At 39.7% G+C, this 17267-nt stretch overlaps 1 protein-coding gene across 1 annotated transcript in view; it reads left to right on the top strand.

Annotated features, from left to right (window-relative positions):
* Window positions 1-7074: 7074 nt before the first annotated feature.
* Window positions 7075-17267, top strand: part of myt1a (myelin transcription factor 1a) — a 49012-nt gene continuing 38819 nt past the window's right edge. The window contains exons 1-6 of the mRNA XM_026332630.1: window positions 7075-7188; window positions 11089-11177; window positions 11473-11527; window positions 12695-12728; window positions 12821-12889; window positions 14235-14464. Coding sequence (XP_026188415.1) covers window positions 11473-11527; window positions 12695-12728; window positions 12821-12889; window positions 14235-14464 — 388 coding nt within the window. The 5' untranslated portion in view covers window positions 7075-7188; window positions 11089-11177. The remainder of the gene's footprint in view (window positions 7189-11088; window positions 11178-11472; window positions 11528-12694; window positions 12729-12820; window positions 12890-14234; window positions 14465-17267) is intronic.

Genomic DNA, 17267 nt, shown 5'->3' with positions numbered 1-17267 from the left:
AAACATACACAATAAATGCGCTTTAAGTTTTTTGTATTAATTAAATGCAAAAATGGTTAACAGAAATTTATACTCCAAAAAGTATTTTCACCCCCATTGAAAATATGTAAATTAATGGTTTGTTTGCGAGTGCACTCTTAATTTGTTTTATATGCAAGCTGTCAATTAACGCGTTGGAGCTCACATCCATTTGGAATTAATCATCGGTAATCCTACCAATCTGGGAAAACCTAAATCCCTCACGGTCGAAGGAACAAAGAAAAAATGGCATATAGAATCCACTTCCCTTATTGACGTCTTCAGCGCAGGTGAATGCAGAATCTCCGGCAGCCACACCGTCTCTCCTCCCGCTTGGCTCCGCGGTAATTAATACAGACACGGCGATGCTAACACTAGCTTAGCTCTTTCAGTTTCGTCCTCGGGAACAGTTCAGACTCATAACCTTGCGGCGCGAGTCGTCCAAAAATCCTCCGCTGTCCTCCAGAGCAATGAGAAACTGTCCAGGCCAACTTAACCGTGGCTCTAAACACTTTTTAATTCCCTCAGTGTGCACTTGCTTCCAGCGAGCATCGCAATTTTTCAGTTCACTCTCTTTTTGCTTACTTGTTTCTTCCTCTACGTGTACGCTTCTGCGCTCTTACGTCACATGCCAACATAATAAAAAAAATAACTAAAATATACCTGGGTTTTTTTCTCTGAAGTCTCTATAGTCGTAAGTTTTTAACATTATGCAAATGCGTATTTTAACTTTTTAGTAAAAACAAATTATTTTAAATCACAATGAAATATCCTAAATGCCTTTATGCACTATCATAACGAAATAAACTACATTCTTGTGAATATATCAAACACAAAATATCCTGATATGCTCAATATTCAGGTTATTACACAAGTGTCAATAGAAACTGGTCCATCCAGGCTGTTATGATGAAATTAGCTGAGGTGTGAATTGATGTCACATTAACATGAAGAAGAAAGTGCAGAAAGATGAAAAATCTCTGACTTTAATTCAAAGTCATTGTGAGAAATAGGAATTTCCATGTGAAGTTTTAAATTCGATTCATATGGAGTTAAACTTTTCCAACATTTGGTCATGTTGGGTGGGATTGGTTCATTTGACACAGTGGAGCTCGGCCTTTTATCCTTGCTAGTCTTGGCCCATGAGGCAGCAATGGAAGCAAGGCAGGTTTTGACGCCACGCAGCATCTTCTTTCTTTAAAGCAAAAATATTTCCACACAACTGACACGCTGTTCCTCTTTGGCACTAAAGTTTCCATAGAGTCGGGTTCTGTGGAGCCCGAGGCCCCTGGACAACAGATCAAGGTCCAATAGCAACATCTATCAAGGTAATGCTTTGTCTGTCAACTGATCTACTGTTTCTTACATATTGGGACCAGAGGGTCCTCACAGGACTTTGTCCATTTCAACTGACTTAATGAGGGATTATTGGGCTGCACTAACTGGGAATCCTAACAGGTGAGTCCAAGGTGAACCACCTGCTCCAAATCCAATGGCAACATCTAAAACTGGGCCAATAACCTAGTCCAGGACCTGTTTGGATTTCTGTGTGGAAGAAGCTGTCTGGAAGTTGGGGTTCAGGTTGTCCTTAGGGTTCACCAAGTAGTGCTTCTGGTTTGGCTTTGTCTCCAATGGAAATCAATGGAATGTCCTCTGGAGTGATGGAAACACACCTGTCTGTGTGTGTTCTCAACCATCAATATCGATGATCAAAGAAATATTTCTACTGCATCAAAGAAACTGGATCCATTTCCAACAAATATTAGTTCAGAGGATTTTCTGCTGACACGTGACTCTTTAGACACAATGAGACCAACTTTCTGTGAGACTCATAGTCGTCATTTGGGACTAAAGACTGAATTTAGCCTCAGAAAAATCCAAAGACAGGAAAAGAAAATCAACTTCATTAGAAGTTATTCAATTCAATTTTATTTGTATAGCACCAAATCACAATACAAATCATCTCAAGGCACTTTACAAAAACTAAAACTAAAAACCCAACAATTCACTTATGAGCAAGCGCTTGGTGACAGTGGAGAGGAAAAACTCCCTTCAACGGAAGAAAAAACCTCCAGCAGAACCGGGCTCATTTTGGGCGGCCATCTGCCTCGACCGGTTGGGGTGAGTGGATAGAGCAGAGAGAAAAGAACAGCAACAATAAACAAGAGATAGACACTGCAGGTTGGTGGGACCAGTAACTGCACATCAGCGATATACAGCTCCAGGACCAGGGACACCTGCAGAAGGTACAGAGAGAAAAGAGAGAGAGGGAGAGAGCACAAACTAGGGGAGAGAGAGAGCACAAGGTTAGTAACATTCAATGGTGGAATATACATGAGGTGGGAGGAGAGAAGGGGGGGGGTTAGGGTAGGGGAGCTCAGTGCACTGATGGTCCTCGGGCCGTCTAAACCTATTGCAGCATAACTAAGGGATGGTTCAGGGTTGCCTGAAGCCAGCCCTAACTATATGCTTTGTCAAAGAGGAAGGTTTTAAGTCTAGCCTTAAAAGTATAGAGAACATAATGAAAAGGTAGTAAATTTACAGATACACAGTGAAAGTTATGGCCAAATTAAGAGTGAAAAATGACCTTTGGTGGATGAAAACATCCCAAACAGTACATGGCGGTTGATACTGCTGTTTCTATACTATAATGTTCTCTAAATCCTGATTAAATTTTTTTAAATAGTTCATTCCTGTCTAAGGGCCATATAGCTGATTAGCAACAGCTTTTTCAACAATTTTAGACCTAAAAAGCAGCCTATATTGGCCTATAATTAGCCAAGACTCCTGGATCAAGAAGGTGTTTGCAATCTTAAAAGCCTGAGGTACATAACCTGTTACCAGAGATAAACTGACCAGATCTAGTAAAGATAAGTTGATTAATGTCAGGGTGCTAACCACTAAGCCACCATAGTTCCCCAAAGATGGAATCAAATTCTTAAATTTATTAACAGTATTATAAGACAAACATCTGCTGTAGTGGAATTCTTTTCCAAACACTAAACACTGCATAATCCATTATTTTAAACTCAAAAATTATTAAGGGATGTTAAATGGTCTTATACTTATACCAAGTCGCAGATAAAGACATTAAACACGAAAAAAAACTCAACTCACAGGTGAATCCAGAGACAGGAGTAGGACAGGAGCAGGACAAGGAAATGTGGAGAACCAGACAGACTGCAGAGACAAAAGGGAGAATAGCAGGAAACCAAGAACAGATGAACCAGGAAAGGAACGGAATGTAGGAACTGGTTGGAGGCCCAGGGGAGCTAATAAAAGGAACCAGGGCACTGGAGTCCAATGTTGTGGAACACTGGAAGCAGGAGAGGCCAAGGGGACACAGGAAATTATGGTCATTTACAGGGAAACAGGAGGCAGGATGAACAGGACTCGAGAACCAGGATGAGACTAATAAGACCTAGAAGGTTGTGGCCTACTCACCCAGAAGAGTGTGGCCTGCCCTAGAAGAGTGTGGTCTACTACTCAAGCTGGAGTCTGGCGACATGGAACAGAGAAACAGGGAGAGACCAAGGAGATTCAGGAGAGTGTGCTCTCTCTCTGGGAAACAGTACCAGGAAACACCAGACTCAGGAACCAGGATGAAGCCAAGGAGATTAAGGAGAGTGTACCCACACATGGGGAACAGTCAGGTCACAGTACAATCCGGCAACTAGGCAAGATAGAGATTCTGTCATGGTTTGTATACAAGATTGTATGGATCACGACTCCATCAACAACAAGACCCAGAAGCAGAGTAAAAGTTCTTCGCCAGCTTTATTTGGAAAAACAGAAAGGAAAACTTGGAGATGTTCGGCGACCTGGAGTGATGACTGTCAGACCAAGAGATGAACTGTAGTGAGTGGTTGCTCCGAAGGCCAGACCCGGTACCGCCTAGTTGGTCTTCAGAGATGAGTCGTGTCGTCCGTTTGGGCCATCAGAGCAATATCTGGCGGAGGCTTTTCCCCTTGGTGGTCCGACCAAGGACCAAGTAGTGGAAACTCAGAAAAAGAAAAAACACACGAATGAATGACTGTCAACAGAGAAAAACAGTCTAACTGGAAAGGTGACACACCTGACTCTCCCGGGTAGAGGAGAGCACAGTCAGCGTCACGCCGCACCCTTCGGGTGTCCAAAAACAGTCAGGAAACTAATCCACTTTAGAATATGCGTCCCCCCCGCCGAGTCATAATCCTCACCATGGAGACGACAGGAACCAAACAAACAGAGCTAACGCCACTGGTGCTGTACCACTAGTCATTAGCGTAGCAATCCGGCTGTCGTAGAAAACTGGGGATTCCTCCGATCCTCCCAGTACTGCAGACAGCTTCCCTGTATACCAAAAACCCCAAAGTCAGTAAGGGAAGTAACACAGTACCTGTCAAAACTGATGATTCCTCCGATCAATCAGTGGCCAAGACTTCGAGCACATCCGTCGTGATTACACTTTCACTGAATGGCAACAGACAATCCGGCAATCTGTGTTCCCCTGATCCCTGCAATTTAAACCTAGGTCACAGGTGACACAAATCAGCCATTAAGCAAAGTCACATGCACTCCCCAAGAACTTCCCGTAGACCCTTCAAAATAAAACCTCCAAACTGGAAATCTAATTTCCGGAACATGACAGATTCCTAATCAGCATCAGGTGTGATTGATCACCCATTTGCCAGAGGAGAACACACACACATGGAGGGAGACGGAAAAGCAGGAGGAGAAAACCAGGGAACACAAGTAGACACAGGTGGAAGTAATCATTGAAAATAAACATAAAACTACTAGGGACTAAAACAGAGGACACAGGAAATAGACACAAAATAAAAGTGCCCAAACAGGAATCCAGGACAACAATCAGGACAGGAACACTATTAAATATTATTAAATACCATATGTCAGAACAAGATCAAGTGTGTGATTAAAACAGTGGGTGGGTTTATTTACATTTTGAGAGAAACCTATTGAATCTAATATTGAATTAAATGCAGTGCTAAGAATCAACATTTTGGTGTGTACGTTGGTTCTGGTTGTGACACCACTTGTTGTATACACCGACCATAATCCACTCACATTTCTAAAATCATCAGCCAGCCAGCTAGCTTGCCCATAGGATAAAGTTGGAGTAATGTTACTAGTACGTTACATAGCTATTGTAATTGTTAACTGGTGTGATCGCATTTGTCAATCTCAACTATCACAAACCATGGAGATGAATAATGTTTTATGGACTGTGTTTCATGGTGATGGATGAGTACGCGGTATTAAAATTTGTGCTAGGTGTATGACCTAAACACAGAGCAGGGAGTGGGAACATTAATGACAACAAGACATGAACACTAGGCCTAGATGCAATTTGGGGAAGAACTGATACACGCATTTATTTATCAAAGTGCTGTCTCCTATACAGGTGCTATTGTTTACATGACTTTTTGAAATGTACCATAAGAAAATAATTTAAAATATCTATGCATGTTTAAATATTTTAAAACAATTAATATCATAAGAAAATACAAAATAATTTAAATAACAAACACTATGTAGTCTATTTGGAGATGTGCAGAGTTGTGGAAACTACAGAGGAATAAAGCTGATGAGTCACACAATGAAGTTATGGGAAAGAGTAGTGGAGGCTAGGCTGAGGTCAGAAGTGAGCATTTGTGAGCAGCAGTATGGTTTCATGCCAAGAAAGAGCACCACATACGCAATATTTGCTTTGAGAATGCTGATGGAGAAGTATAGAGAAGGCCAGAAGGAGCTACATTGTGTCTTTGTAGATTTGGAAAAAGCTTATGACAGGGTGCCGAGACAGGAACTGTGGTTTTGTATGAGGAAGTCTGGAGTGGCAGAGAAGTATGTTCGAGTGGTGCAGGACATGTATGGGAGCAGTAAGACAGTGGTGAGGTATGCTGTAGGGGTGACAGAGGAGTTCAAGGTGGAGGTGGGGCTGCACCAAGGATCGGCTTTGAGCCCCTTCTTGTTTGCTGTGGTGATGGACAGGCTGACAGATGAGGTTAGACATGAATCTCCATGGACCACGATGTTTGCAGATGACATTGTCATCTGTAGTGAGAGTAAAGAGCAGGTGGAGCAAAATCTAGAGAGGTGGAGGTTTGCTCTGGAAAGGAGAGGAATGATGCTGAGTCGCAGTAAAACAGAGTACATGTGTGTAAATAAGACGGACTCAAGTTAGATGTTAGATGTTTTGGAGAAAAAGCCAAGGAAGCCAGATTGAGATGGTTTGGACATGTTCAGAGGAGGGACAGTGAATACATTGGTAAAAGGATGCTGAGGTTAGAGCTGCCAGGAAGGAGGCCTAGAGGAAGACCAAAGTGGAGGTTCTTGGATGTAGTGAAGGAGGACATGAGGATAGTTGGTGTGGATGAGGAGGATACAGAGGTAGGGTATAGGGTTAAATGAAGGCAGATGATTCGCTGTGGTGACCCCTGAAGGGAGCAGCCGAAAGGAGAAGAAGAAGAATATATAGTCTATTTGGTGATAAAAGTACTTTGTTCTTTACGAACAAACTCACACGTTCTTATTGGCTGATCTTATTGGCTGTGATCTCAAATATTGGTTTGTTTAATTGGCTGTTCTGGGACTATACTAGCTGATGAAGTAGCCCTACATAACTGAGAAGACTATTTTTAATACCATTTAAAGTACCTGTTGGTTCATTTATGTGCCAGTGTTTCACTAATGTGGAGTACAAGTGTCCTTAAGTCCTTAATGTGTTTTTACATCTTATTTTAATTTACTTTATTTGATTTAAATTTATTTTATGTTAAATGTCTTTGTTTTTAGATGCTCTTTTCCATACTTTTAATGTATTTACATGCCTTTGAATTGCGACTCATTAAATTTCGGCCTATGTCCTCCTACAGCAGTTCAGCCGTGGCAGCAAAGTCTCCATATGAGGCGCAGCCAGCTGCAGCTCTCATGTGCTCCTACAGGGGGCATTGCAGCGGGATTTCTGTCCATGGTGCTGAAGATTCGGCTGGCCCTATCCGGGGTGCTGAACATCTCAGTGGTGCTGGACACTGTTGTCACACTCGTTTTCCCCTTCGACTGTGTTCTGGTGATGTATTCTGGTTGTAGTCACTATACTGTGTTATAGTGAACGTCTGTCTGCCAGCTCAGAGATGTCGGAGCGGAGGGGGAGGGGAGGGCAATAAGGTAAGGCTTTATGTGTTTCTGACAAAGAACATGAAGCACACATATTTGTCGGCATTGTCTTGGGCCTAGACTGCAACCTTTCGGTGGATTTCATGCCGAGCAGAGTGGATGTGATGAAACGATATACATACCGAATGTCAGCATGCTTTCTCGCAGTTTTCCTTTCGTAGAGAAAAAATTAAGCACGGTCCGAGTGTGCAGACGGTCAGGCTTTCAATCCAACTGTTATTGCTTTTATTTCGGGCCCGTACAATGGCGTCCCTGTGTCGATAGAGGCAAATTGATTCAAAGCACAAACCGCTGAACGTTGGCTTTTGTACGGTTTGTCGATTTTCAGTGTGTCAGGTTACAAGAGGCGAGGAGAGGAGAAAGGCCTGGTTCTGTTGAGGAGCCCGGCCTGCCGCTCTGCTGTCACCAGCACACCGTTACTCTGTAGGATACTTGGGACTTGCATTTTGGCTGTTGTATTCTACCTGGGGAAGTGTAGGCACTCAGTATACGTTTAAACCGAGGTCATGTTGAGTTATTTGGATCCTATGGCCATCGAGAGGCGTAAAGTCGCTTGAAAACGTTCTTTACTGGTCACCATGTTTGAAGATACCTAAACTGTCATAACCCCCCTGGTGTCAAACTGTCAACAGATTCCAAATGGAGCATTTTAAGATGCTTCGAATATATTAATGTTTTTGTTGTCATATTGTTATGTCTCAATTTTTAAAATATCTTTAACTAAACATATTATTGCTTATTAGTTTTGTATAAAATGTATAAAATGTAATTAGACTTTGTTTTATGACTATGTTTTATTACTGTTATACACCTTCATTTAGACTAAAGGTGTGTGTGTGTGTGCATTTATATACACACACACATTGTTGCTACTCTTCCATTAAAATTGACTTGAAATTGACAAAAGTAATAATAAATAAAAATCTACTGAAAATCAGACTTGCTTTTGAATTTTTGGTTCATCAGGAGCATTTAAAAAAACAAACGAATGAAACGGGTCTGGACAAAAATGATGGTACCCTTAACTTAATGTTTTGTTGCACAACCTTTTGAGGCAATCATTGAGGATTTCTGTAACTCTCAATGAGACTTCTGCACCTGGCCTACTTCTCATGAACAAACTGCCTTCTCCAGACTGCATGTTTCAGCTCTTTCCAAAGATGTTCAATAGGATTTAGAAGACCATAGAAGACCACTTCAGAATAGTCCAGTGTTTTGTTCTTAGCTATTCTTCTGTGTTTTTAGCTGTGTGTTTTGGGTCATTATCCTTTTGAAGGACCCATGACCTGCGACTGAGAATAAGCTTTCTGATACGGGTAGGCATATTTCGCTCCAGAATGTGTTTTCTTGAGATTTCATTGCACCCTGCACAGACTCAACACACCCTGTGCCAGATGCAGCAAAGCAGCCCCAGAACATAATAGTAGGTACACTGTTCTTTTCTTTGTATGCTTCATTTTTGCATCTGTGAACATAGAGCTGATGTGACTTGCCAAAAAGCTCCAGTTCTGTCTCATTTGTCCATAGGATAATCTCCCAAAAGCTTTGTGGATTGTCAGTATGCATTTTGGCAAATTCCAGTCTTGCTTTTTTATGATTTGCTTTCAACAGTGTAGTCTTCCTTGGTCGTCTTCCATTAAGTCCACTTTGGCTCAAACAGTAATGGATGGTGTGATCTGACATTGATGTACCTTGACCTTCAAGTTCACCTCTAGTCTCTTTTGAAGTTGTTCTGGGCTCTTTGGTTACCATTTGTATTGTCCATCTCTTCAATTTAGTATCAATTTTCTTCTTGTGGCCATGTCCAGGGAGGTTGTACAGTCCTGTGGACCTTAAACTTCTGAATAATATGTGCAACTGTAGGCTCAGGAATATTAAGCTGCTTGGAGATGGTCTTATAGCCTTTACCTTTAACAGGCTTGTCTATAATTTTCTTTCTAATCTCCTGAGACAACTCTCTCCTTAGCTTTCTGTGGTCCATGTTGAGTGTGGTACACAGCACTTTTCACCCTTTAAATAGGCAGACTGACTGATTACAAGTTAGAAGACACCTGTGATGCTAATTACAGAACACATTTTAGTTTAACATGTCCATATAGTTAAATTACTTTCAATCTTTTCAGAGGTACCATAATTTTTGTCCAGGCTAGTTTCATTAGTTGTTTTTTTTAATGCTTCTGTTGAACTGCAATTTGAAAGCAATGTCTGGTTTTCATTAGTTAATTTTCAGTCAATTTTTATTTATAAGTACTTTAGTCAGTTTCAAGTTATTTCAGTGACCATTGTGGGCACCAACAATTTTGTGTCTCCTCCAGAAAGAGTGATACACTTTTTAAAAATCATTTTGGGGTTTCTGTTCTGTAATGTAAACAATGTATGCCTAAATAGTCAAAATGTGAGAAAATTAAAAAGTTGCAAATTCATTTTGCACCCGCCCTTCTCTGGTTTATATACATGTAATAAGGATTTATGGAAAACACTAGGGAAAACTTATATAATGTCTCCTGAGTTAAAGAGAAGATCACCTCACAGTTAATTATTATGTAACTGGTAGATATGTAGCACTGATCTTTCTTTCTAATTACACGCAAAAATATTGTGCAGAGATTTTGAGGCACGTGGTTATGATAAAACATTATTGGCTAGCATTTAGAACAATGCAAAATGTATTAATTGAGTTTTTGGTTTTTGATTTGAAATCTAGTAGAAACTTGACACTTAATGTCAACTTTGTATTGACACACAGCCCTAACGCCAAAGCCCTGAAAAAATGATTCATAAATATTTGCACATACTGGCAATAGAAGCAGAAGTATTGGAAATTGCTTTAATCTCCTAGGTGTTATTGCTAGAAGGCGGTTAGTATAAGGGATTATTTAGTCAGTACAGTAAATCATTTGTGCCTAATGAAGTCACACTTTTGTTGATTTTGAATACTAAAGAAGGGCTGTGCATTGTTTCAATAAAACAAGTGCTATTTTACTATTTTTACTTCAAAATTTTTGTCACAGAAAATGGTTCTTTCAGATATCTTAACCAATCACTGGAAAATGAATTTTCTTTTCCTGTATTTAAAAATTCTGTTTCACATCGTTAGCAGCCTCTGTTTTTGTTTTTCAATTATTTTGCTGGCTTGAAGTCAAAGTTAAATAGAAACACTGAGTCTAAAAATACTGGAATGACCTTAAGAGTCATTCATGATGTGTAAATTGTAGAATTTAAAGTAACTTCCTTAAACATTCAAATTCCTAGAAAATATGCAATGGACAATTCTGCTCATAGAATCTACAGAAATGCTTCATGGATACTCTGAACATATTCAAACCCAAGGCTTCATGTTTCATAGTTGCATTTTAGATACCAGTACATTTCTCTAAATTATACTTGGTGTCTTTGGAATCATATTCCTCTTGAAAAGCAGTATTTTTTTCCATATAGAATCAGCAGGCTTGCGTCTTGCCAGCTTCTTAGCATGCAATGCATGTTTCAGTTGTATTGGGTTAATAAGGGGTGCACAAGTAATTTAATAGTTCACTTTCATAAAGTTGTGAGATTGCAAGAAACAGGTTCAAAAGAGAAAGGTCAAAATGGAAGCAGAAGCAGAGAAATCCCCCCGACTCATCTTGCCTACATTTTTTATATTCTACACCTCCAGTTTGTAACAGTTTGGCTTTCTGTTGTAATGAGTTGTTTTCAAGCTTGTGCTGAGGCTACCCTGAAGACTCTACTATGACATGATCTGGGTTATTTTAATTCATTCATCCATTATCATTCTACAGAGCCATTACACAACTGAATATCTAAATATATAACTATATAAATTCATTATGTTAAAGAAATATTTTCCATCAACATCTCAGATTATTTTTTTTTGTGTTTTTTATTTAACAGAAAATGACTTTAAAAGTCAGATTCTGAGCCAGCCAGCAGTGGGCCAGCGGACTGCCAATTGACTGTAAAAGACAAGCCTCAGCATCAATGTATCTATCTACCTATTTATCTGTCTGTCTGGTCTATCTGTCTATCTTTTTATCTTTCTACCTGTCTGTCTATTTATCTATCTATCTGTCTGTCTGTGTCTGTGTATTTATCAGGTCTCTGGTCTGGTCTGGTCTGGTGTGGAGTTTCTGTCTGTCTGTCTTGTGTGGTCTGGTCTGGTCTGGTCTGGTCTGGTCTGTGTGTGTGTGTGTGTGTGTGTGTCTGTCTGTCTATCTACCTATCTATCATTAGTGTCTTATTATTTCTAAATATCACTTGTGACCTTCTGTTATTTAGATGAGCCAAGATATTACAGAGACACGAACACGAACCCGGTCCAAAGGCATTCGAGGTGAGTATAGACACACACAACCACATAAACATGCATAGTGACACTGATAAATAAGATAAGATAATTATCAATTAATAATGTAATGTTTTATATTGCATAATCACTAGATTAGGACTAGATTAACTGGCTATCCTAAAAAAAAAAAATTCTGTGGGATCTGCAGTTGCTTATTGGAAAAATAAGAAGGATAGTAGCTGTTGATAGTAGTTACTGTAGTAGTGCCCCCAGGACCTTTCTGAGGCTCCTCCTCTCTCTCCTCTTCAACATCCTCCTCCATCTCTCCTTCCATCTCTTCTCCCATCAATATATATTTATATAATTTAAAAGCTGTGAATTGTTAAAGTACAATCTAAAGCAGAGTCAAAGAGTCAAAAGTGTATGTTATACAATGTTAAATACTGTAAATCAGTTTATATGTATATCTGTGTGTAAATAGAATCATGAAATTACATTGGAATATTTTACAGTGTTTATAAACAATATTATATTTTCCACATTAAGAGGTCCTGGGAGAATTTATCAACTCTGTTATGCTAAATATGTATTGTACACTGCAGCCATTTTGTTTTTTCTTAGCTCCTAGCTGCTTCAACAACCTTACTAAGATGCCTAAACTCAATCCACAATTAACTAAAATTATTAATGATGGGGAGATGGTCATGACACATTAAAGCTGTGACTGGAATCATATTGACATTGTTTGCCTAAAATATTTTTTAGAAGTTCAACTTACCAGAGCATATGATGTATTGCTGCATTCATCCTACACAGAAAGTGGAAAAGGGGTCCTTATGGGTATAGCTGACCATACGATTTAGTTAGGAAAAGTGAGGACACAACTTTAATAGGCAGACTTTTATAGAAAATATTGTTTGAAGCTCCCTTTGTGTATCCTTTGAGTTTTTCAAATATCTTTTCAACAGTTTTATATTGGTACCTCATGGAGAGGACAGGTCACAAGAACATGTACTTATAACTACAGAACATGCATTTATAACAAATTCAATCAAAACTGTAAGAATAAATACACATATAAATAAATAATTCACTGAGTAAATAAATTCCCCCATAATATAAAAGCATCGTCTTTAAACACTTGTAGCTCTCATGCCACTTTCATTTATACATCTAATGAAACTTCCGATACTTTCTTATCAGTGTCATCAGAACTTGTGGGACAAGAGATGAAGCAGGAGTTGAGGTAAGTAATTTTATGCTTCAACAGAAGACCATCCTCATATATGAAGAAGTTCCTGTGAGTATGAAGTGTGTATTTGTCATGCTATATGTCAGTAGTAGCTGTCCTACCCCTGGATGTGATGGCAAAGGCCACGTCAGTGGAAGATACTCACGACATAGAAGGTAGGATACATTTCATCACACTTCCTGCACAACAACCAGTTAGTCAGACAGCATGACCTCAAACCACAAGCTTCATGCTGTGTCTCATATAAAAAGCACACACTCAGTAATCAGAGAAAAGGCCCTTTACTGTGGCAAAAATAACAGTTGAGTCTGTTCCAGATATAGCAATAGAAATAGAAATGCAGTAGGGACAATTAGTACTGTTACATATGTTCTCAGTTTAGTTGGTGAAGGTGATCAAAGCAATGGTTTAATGGCTGGTTGTGACCAGTGGGGAGTCTGGGTCAGTAGAGATGTCTTAACTCGGCAGTCTTCAAACAAAGTCTGGAAATGCAGTGTCTCGTTGAGGGGGTGGTGTCACCTCCTGATGTAAATATCTCTGTGTGTGTATATGTCAGTAAAAGGTCTCCAGCCAACATATTTTTTCTTGGCTGATTGTCCTCATAAAGTCAATCAAAAATTTTCAAAATATTAAAGTAAAGTAACACTCGATCCACACATAATAATCACAGTTTACAGCAAACCCCAACCACAGGGCTTTTACTTCAGGTTCTATTACACATTCATTATAGTATGGGCTACAGTATGGTCTTTGCATGCACAGGGTGCTGTATGTGTGAGTGAGCGCCACCTACAGACATTATAGTGTAACACATGCCGTGCTGTGGTACAAATGATGAAGTCTTGATGATAATGGCAACTTACCATGGCAGAAAGATGTTTTTAACTTTAACTGTATACAGGTTCAGACAAAATTATGTTCATGTGCAGTACTTTCGTTGCTTTAGGCTATATATAATGCGTTGTATTTCTTTATATGCAACCAGATTCTTTTTACTTATACCGCAGTACATCATTACATTTGTTGATGTTATGTAGTTTGGAAATAGTTAAATATCAAAACTTCAGTAAAAATCTTTTAAGCACACACTAATGAAGAATGGCAATGATGTAGAGAATAACTATGCATTACAGTAATTAATATATAAATAGTATATCATTAATCATGAGAAGCCTGCAAGCTATGTACTTTAGACAGTTAACTCAAGTTGTATTTGTTTCTAATTTTACCTAGTCTAAAACAAAATCAATGTTACAGTGATTTTGTTTGTTTTTCTTTTGGTTCAGGTTTTAAGTTGATGTAATACAAATAAACATTAATAATATGACAATATAGCCCTGCTAATAGCATCCATAAACATAAAATATGTAGTAACTTTCACAATGTAAAAGTGTTGGGCAGAATAACAAAAAACATCAGTTTTGCTGTTTCATGGTAGCATGGTAGTAGAAGTTAAGGATTAGAAGTAGAAGAAATGCATTTACATCCTATTCTCCTCAGCATACTGGGATGCCCAATTGTGAAGAAAAGGAAGCTGGAGGAGGCCGAGGCTGAGGCTGAGGAGAACCAATCTACTCCCAAGAGGAGAATCCAGCCTTCCAAACAGGCAGCAGATAAAGGCTTCACCACAGACAGTGATGCAGCAGAAGAGGAGGAAGAACAGAAAGAGGAGGAGGACCCCAAAGAGAAGAAAACGAACAAAACGAAAAGTAGTCCAGAGTCAATACAAAGTGAGTGAAACTAGAAAAGTTATCATGATATATTGCACATATTTTACACTACCAAATTATAGTACAGTACAGTACCAAAGTTAGATACCATAAGAATTAACCATGTAATAATTCACTAAAAGGATTATAGAAATGTCAGAAAAAGTCAGATACATTTCTGTAGAAGAACAGTGTTTTTGTTTTTTTAGACAGCATCTACAGTCATGCTAACAGTTCTGCGAGGCTTTACTACTTTAGACTTTGAGCTAATTGATAATAATGACAATGTCAACTTAGTCAGGAAGTAATGCTTACCTTGGTTGCCACAGTAGTTTAAATGTTTTTTACTTCAGCATGTTAGCAAGTTCACATTAGCCAATTTGCACGAATGAAGGGTAGGATAGTCATTTGCATGTAATGGCTCTATTGCAGTTTTCTCTGGGTTACTCCGGTTTCCTCCCACAGTCCAATATGTCAGGGTGATTGGTGACTCTAAATTGCCCATAGGAGTGAGTGTGAGTGTCTGGAGTTGTTTGTCTATGTGGCCCTATATTCATCCCCCCTAGGGGAAATTCAAATTGTCCAGCAGCTCTTATATTTACTTTACACAGAAATTTCACTATATACAATATCTACAAAGGCAAATAAAGGCAAATTTATTTGTATAGCACCTTTCATACACTATGCAATTCAAAGTGCAGTTAATGTTAAAAAGTCTGATGGCTGTCGGGACAAAGGATCTCCTCAACCTCTCAGTTCTGCAGCGCAGTAAGATGAGCCTCCCACTGCAGCTGCTACTCTGTTTAGTCAGGATGTCATGGAGGTAGGATTTATTATTGTCCATTATAGCAAGCATCTTCCTCCGTATGTGTTGCTCCACCACAGTTCTTAGAGGGTCCAGCCTCCTGCCTAGCACAGAACTGGCCTTTTTCTCTGGTTTGTTCAGTCTCTTAGAGTTCCTGTCCGTTATGCCACTCTCCCACCAGACAACAGTGTATAGAACAGTGTACTTGCCATGACAGTGTGGTAGAACATGCATAGCATGTCAATTCAATTCAATTCAATTCAATTTTATTTGTATAGCGCCAAATCACAATACAAATCATCTCAAGGCACTTCACAAAAACTAAAAGTAAAAACCCAACAATTCCCTTATGATCAAGCACTTGGCGACAGTGGAGAGGAAAAACTCCCTTTAACGGAAGAAAAAACCTCCAGCAGAACCGGGCTCATTTTGGGCGGCCATCTGCCTCGACCGGTTGGGGTGAGTGGATAGAGCAGAGAGAAAAGAACAGCAACAATAAACAAGAGATAGACACTGCAGGTTGGTGGGACCAGTAACTGCACATCAGCGATATACAGCTCCAGGACCAGGGACACCTGCAGAAGGTACAGAGAGAACAGAGAGAGAGGGAGAGAGCACAAACTAGGGGAGCGAGAGAGCACAAGGTTAGTGACATTCAATGGTGGAATATACATGAGGTGGGAGGAGAGGAAGAGAGGGGAGGGGAAGGGAAGAGGGGGGTTAGGGTAGGGGAGCTCAGTGCACCGATGATCCTCGGGCAGTCTAGGCCTATAGCAGCATAACTAAGGGATGGTTCAGGGTTGCCTGAAGCCAGCCCTAACTATATGCTTTTTCAAAGATGAAGGTTTTAAGTCTAGCCTTAAAAGTACAGAGAGTGTCTGCCTCCTGAACCCAGGCTGGGAGCTGGTTCCACAGGAGAGGAGCTTGATAGCTCAAGGCTCTGCCTCCCATTCTGCTTTTGAGAACTCTGGGAACCACAAGTAGACCTGCACTCTGAGAGCGAAGTGGTCTATTGGGATAATATGGTACTATGAGGTCTTTAAGGTATGAAGGAGCTTGATTATGAAGGAATTTGTATGTGAGAAGAAGGATTTTAAATTCTATTCTGTATTTTACAGGGAGCCAATGAAGAGAAGCCAATATAGGAGAAATATGATCTCTCTTGCTAGTTCCTGTCAGGACTCTGGCTGCGGCATTCTGGATTAACTGGAGGCTTTTTATGGAGATATTGGGACATCCAGATAGTAATGAGTTACAGTAATCTAGCCTTGAGGTAACAAATGCATGGACTAGTTTTTCTGCATCATTTTGAAACAGGAAGTTCCTAAATTTTGGAAATGTTGCACATGTGAAAGAATGCAGTTCTATAGATTTGTTTTATGTGTGAGTTAAAGGATATGTCCTGGTCAAAAATAACTCCAAGGTTTTTTACAGTAGTGCTGTAAATATAATGACTTCTGTTTTCTCTGAGTTTAAAAGTAAAAAGTTACTGGTCATCCAGGCCTTTATGTCAGTTAGACAGGCTTGAAGTCTGGTTAACTGGTTTGTGTTAACAGATTTAATAGATAGATACAACTGAGTGTCATCTGCATAGCAGTGGTAATTAATAGAGTGCTTCCTAATGACATATCCTAAAGGAAGCATGTACAGGGTGAACAGAATCGGTCCTAGCACAGAGCCTTGTGGAACTCCATAACTAACTTTTGTTCGTGTGGAAGGTTCATCATGGACATGAACAAACTGGAATCTGTCCGATAAATAGGATTGGAACCATTTTAACGCTGTTCCTCTGATACCAGTCTTGTGTCTCAATTTGTAGACACATGGAGAGCTGTGTATTTGTGTCGCAATCTGTGTGTGCAGTCAGATTTGTAAGTGCCCCTGCTCAGACTTGTACATCAAACTTCAATTTTTAAAAAAAAAACCCTGTCCTGTTCAGCTGCTTGTCATACAGTATTGAGGATCTGGATGCCTTGTTGAGCCAACAGAGTTGCTTTTCCAAGGGATGTTGTACCAACT

The sequence above is a fragment of the Mastacembelus armatus genome, chromosome 7 (genome assembly GCF_900324485.2).
Source record: "Mastacembelus armatus chromosome 7, fMasArm1.2, whole genome shotgun sequence".
In the NCBI taxonomy this organism is placed as follows: domain Eukaryota; kingdom Metazoa; phylum Chordata; class Actinopteri; order Synbranchiformes; family Mastacembelidae; genus Mastacembelus; species Mastacembelus armatus.
Note: the sequence above shows the minus strand (reverse complement) of the source record. Positions and strands in the feature narration are given on the sequence as shown.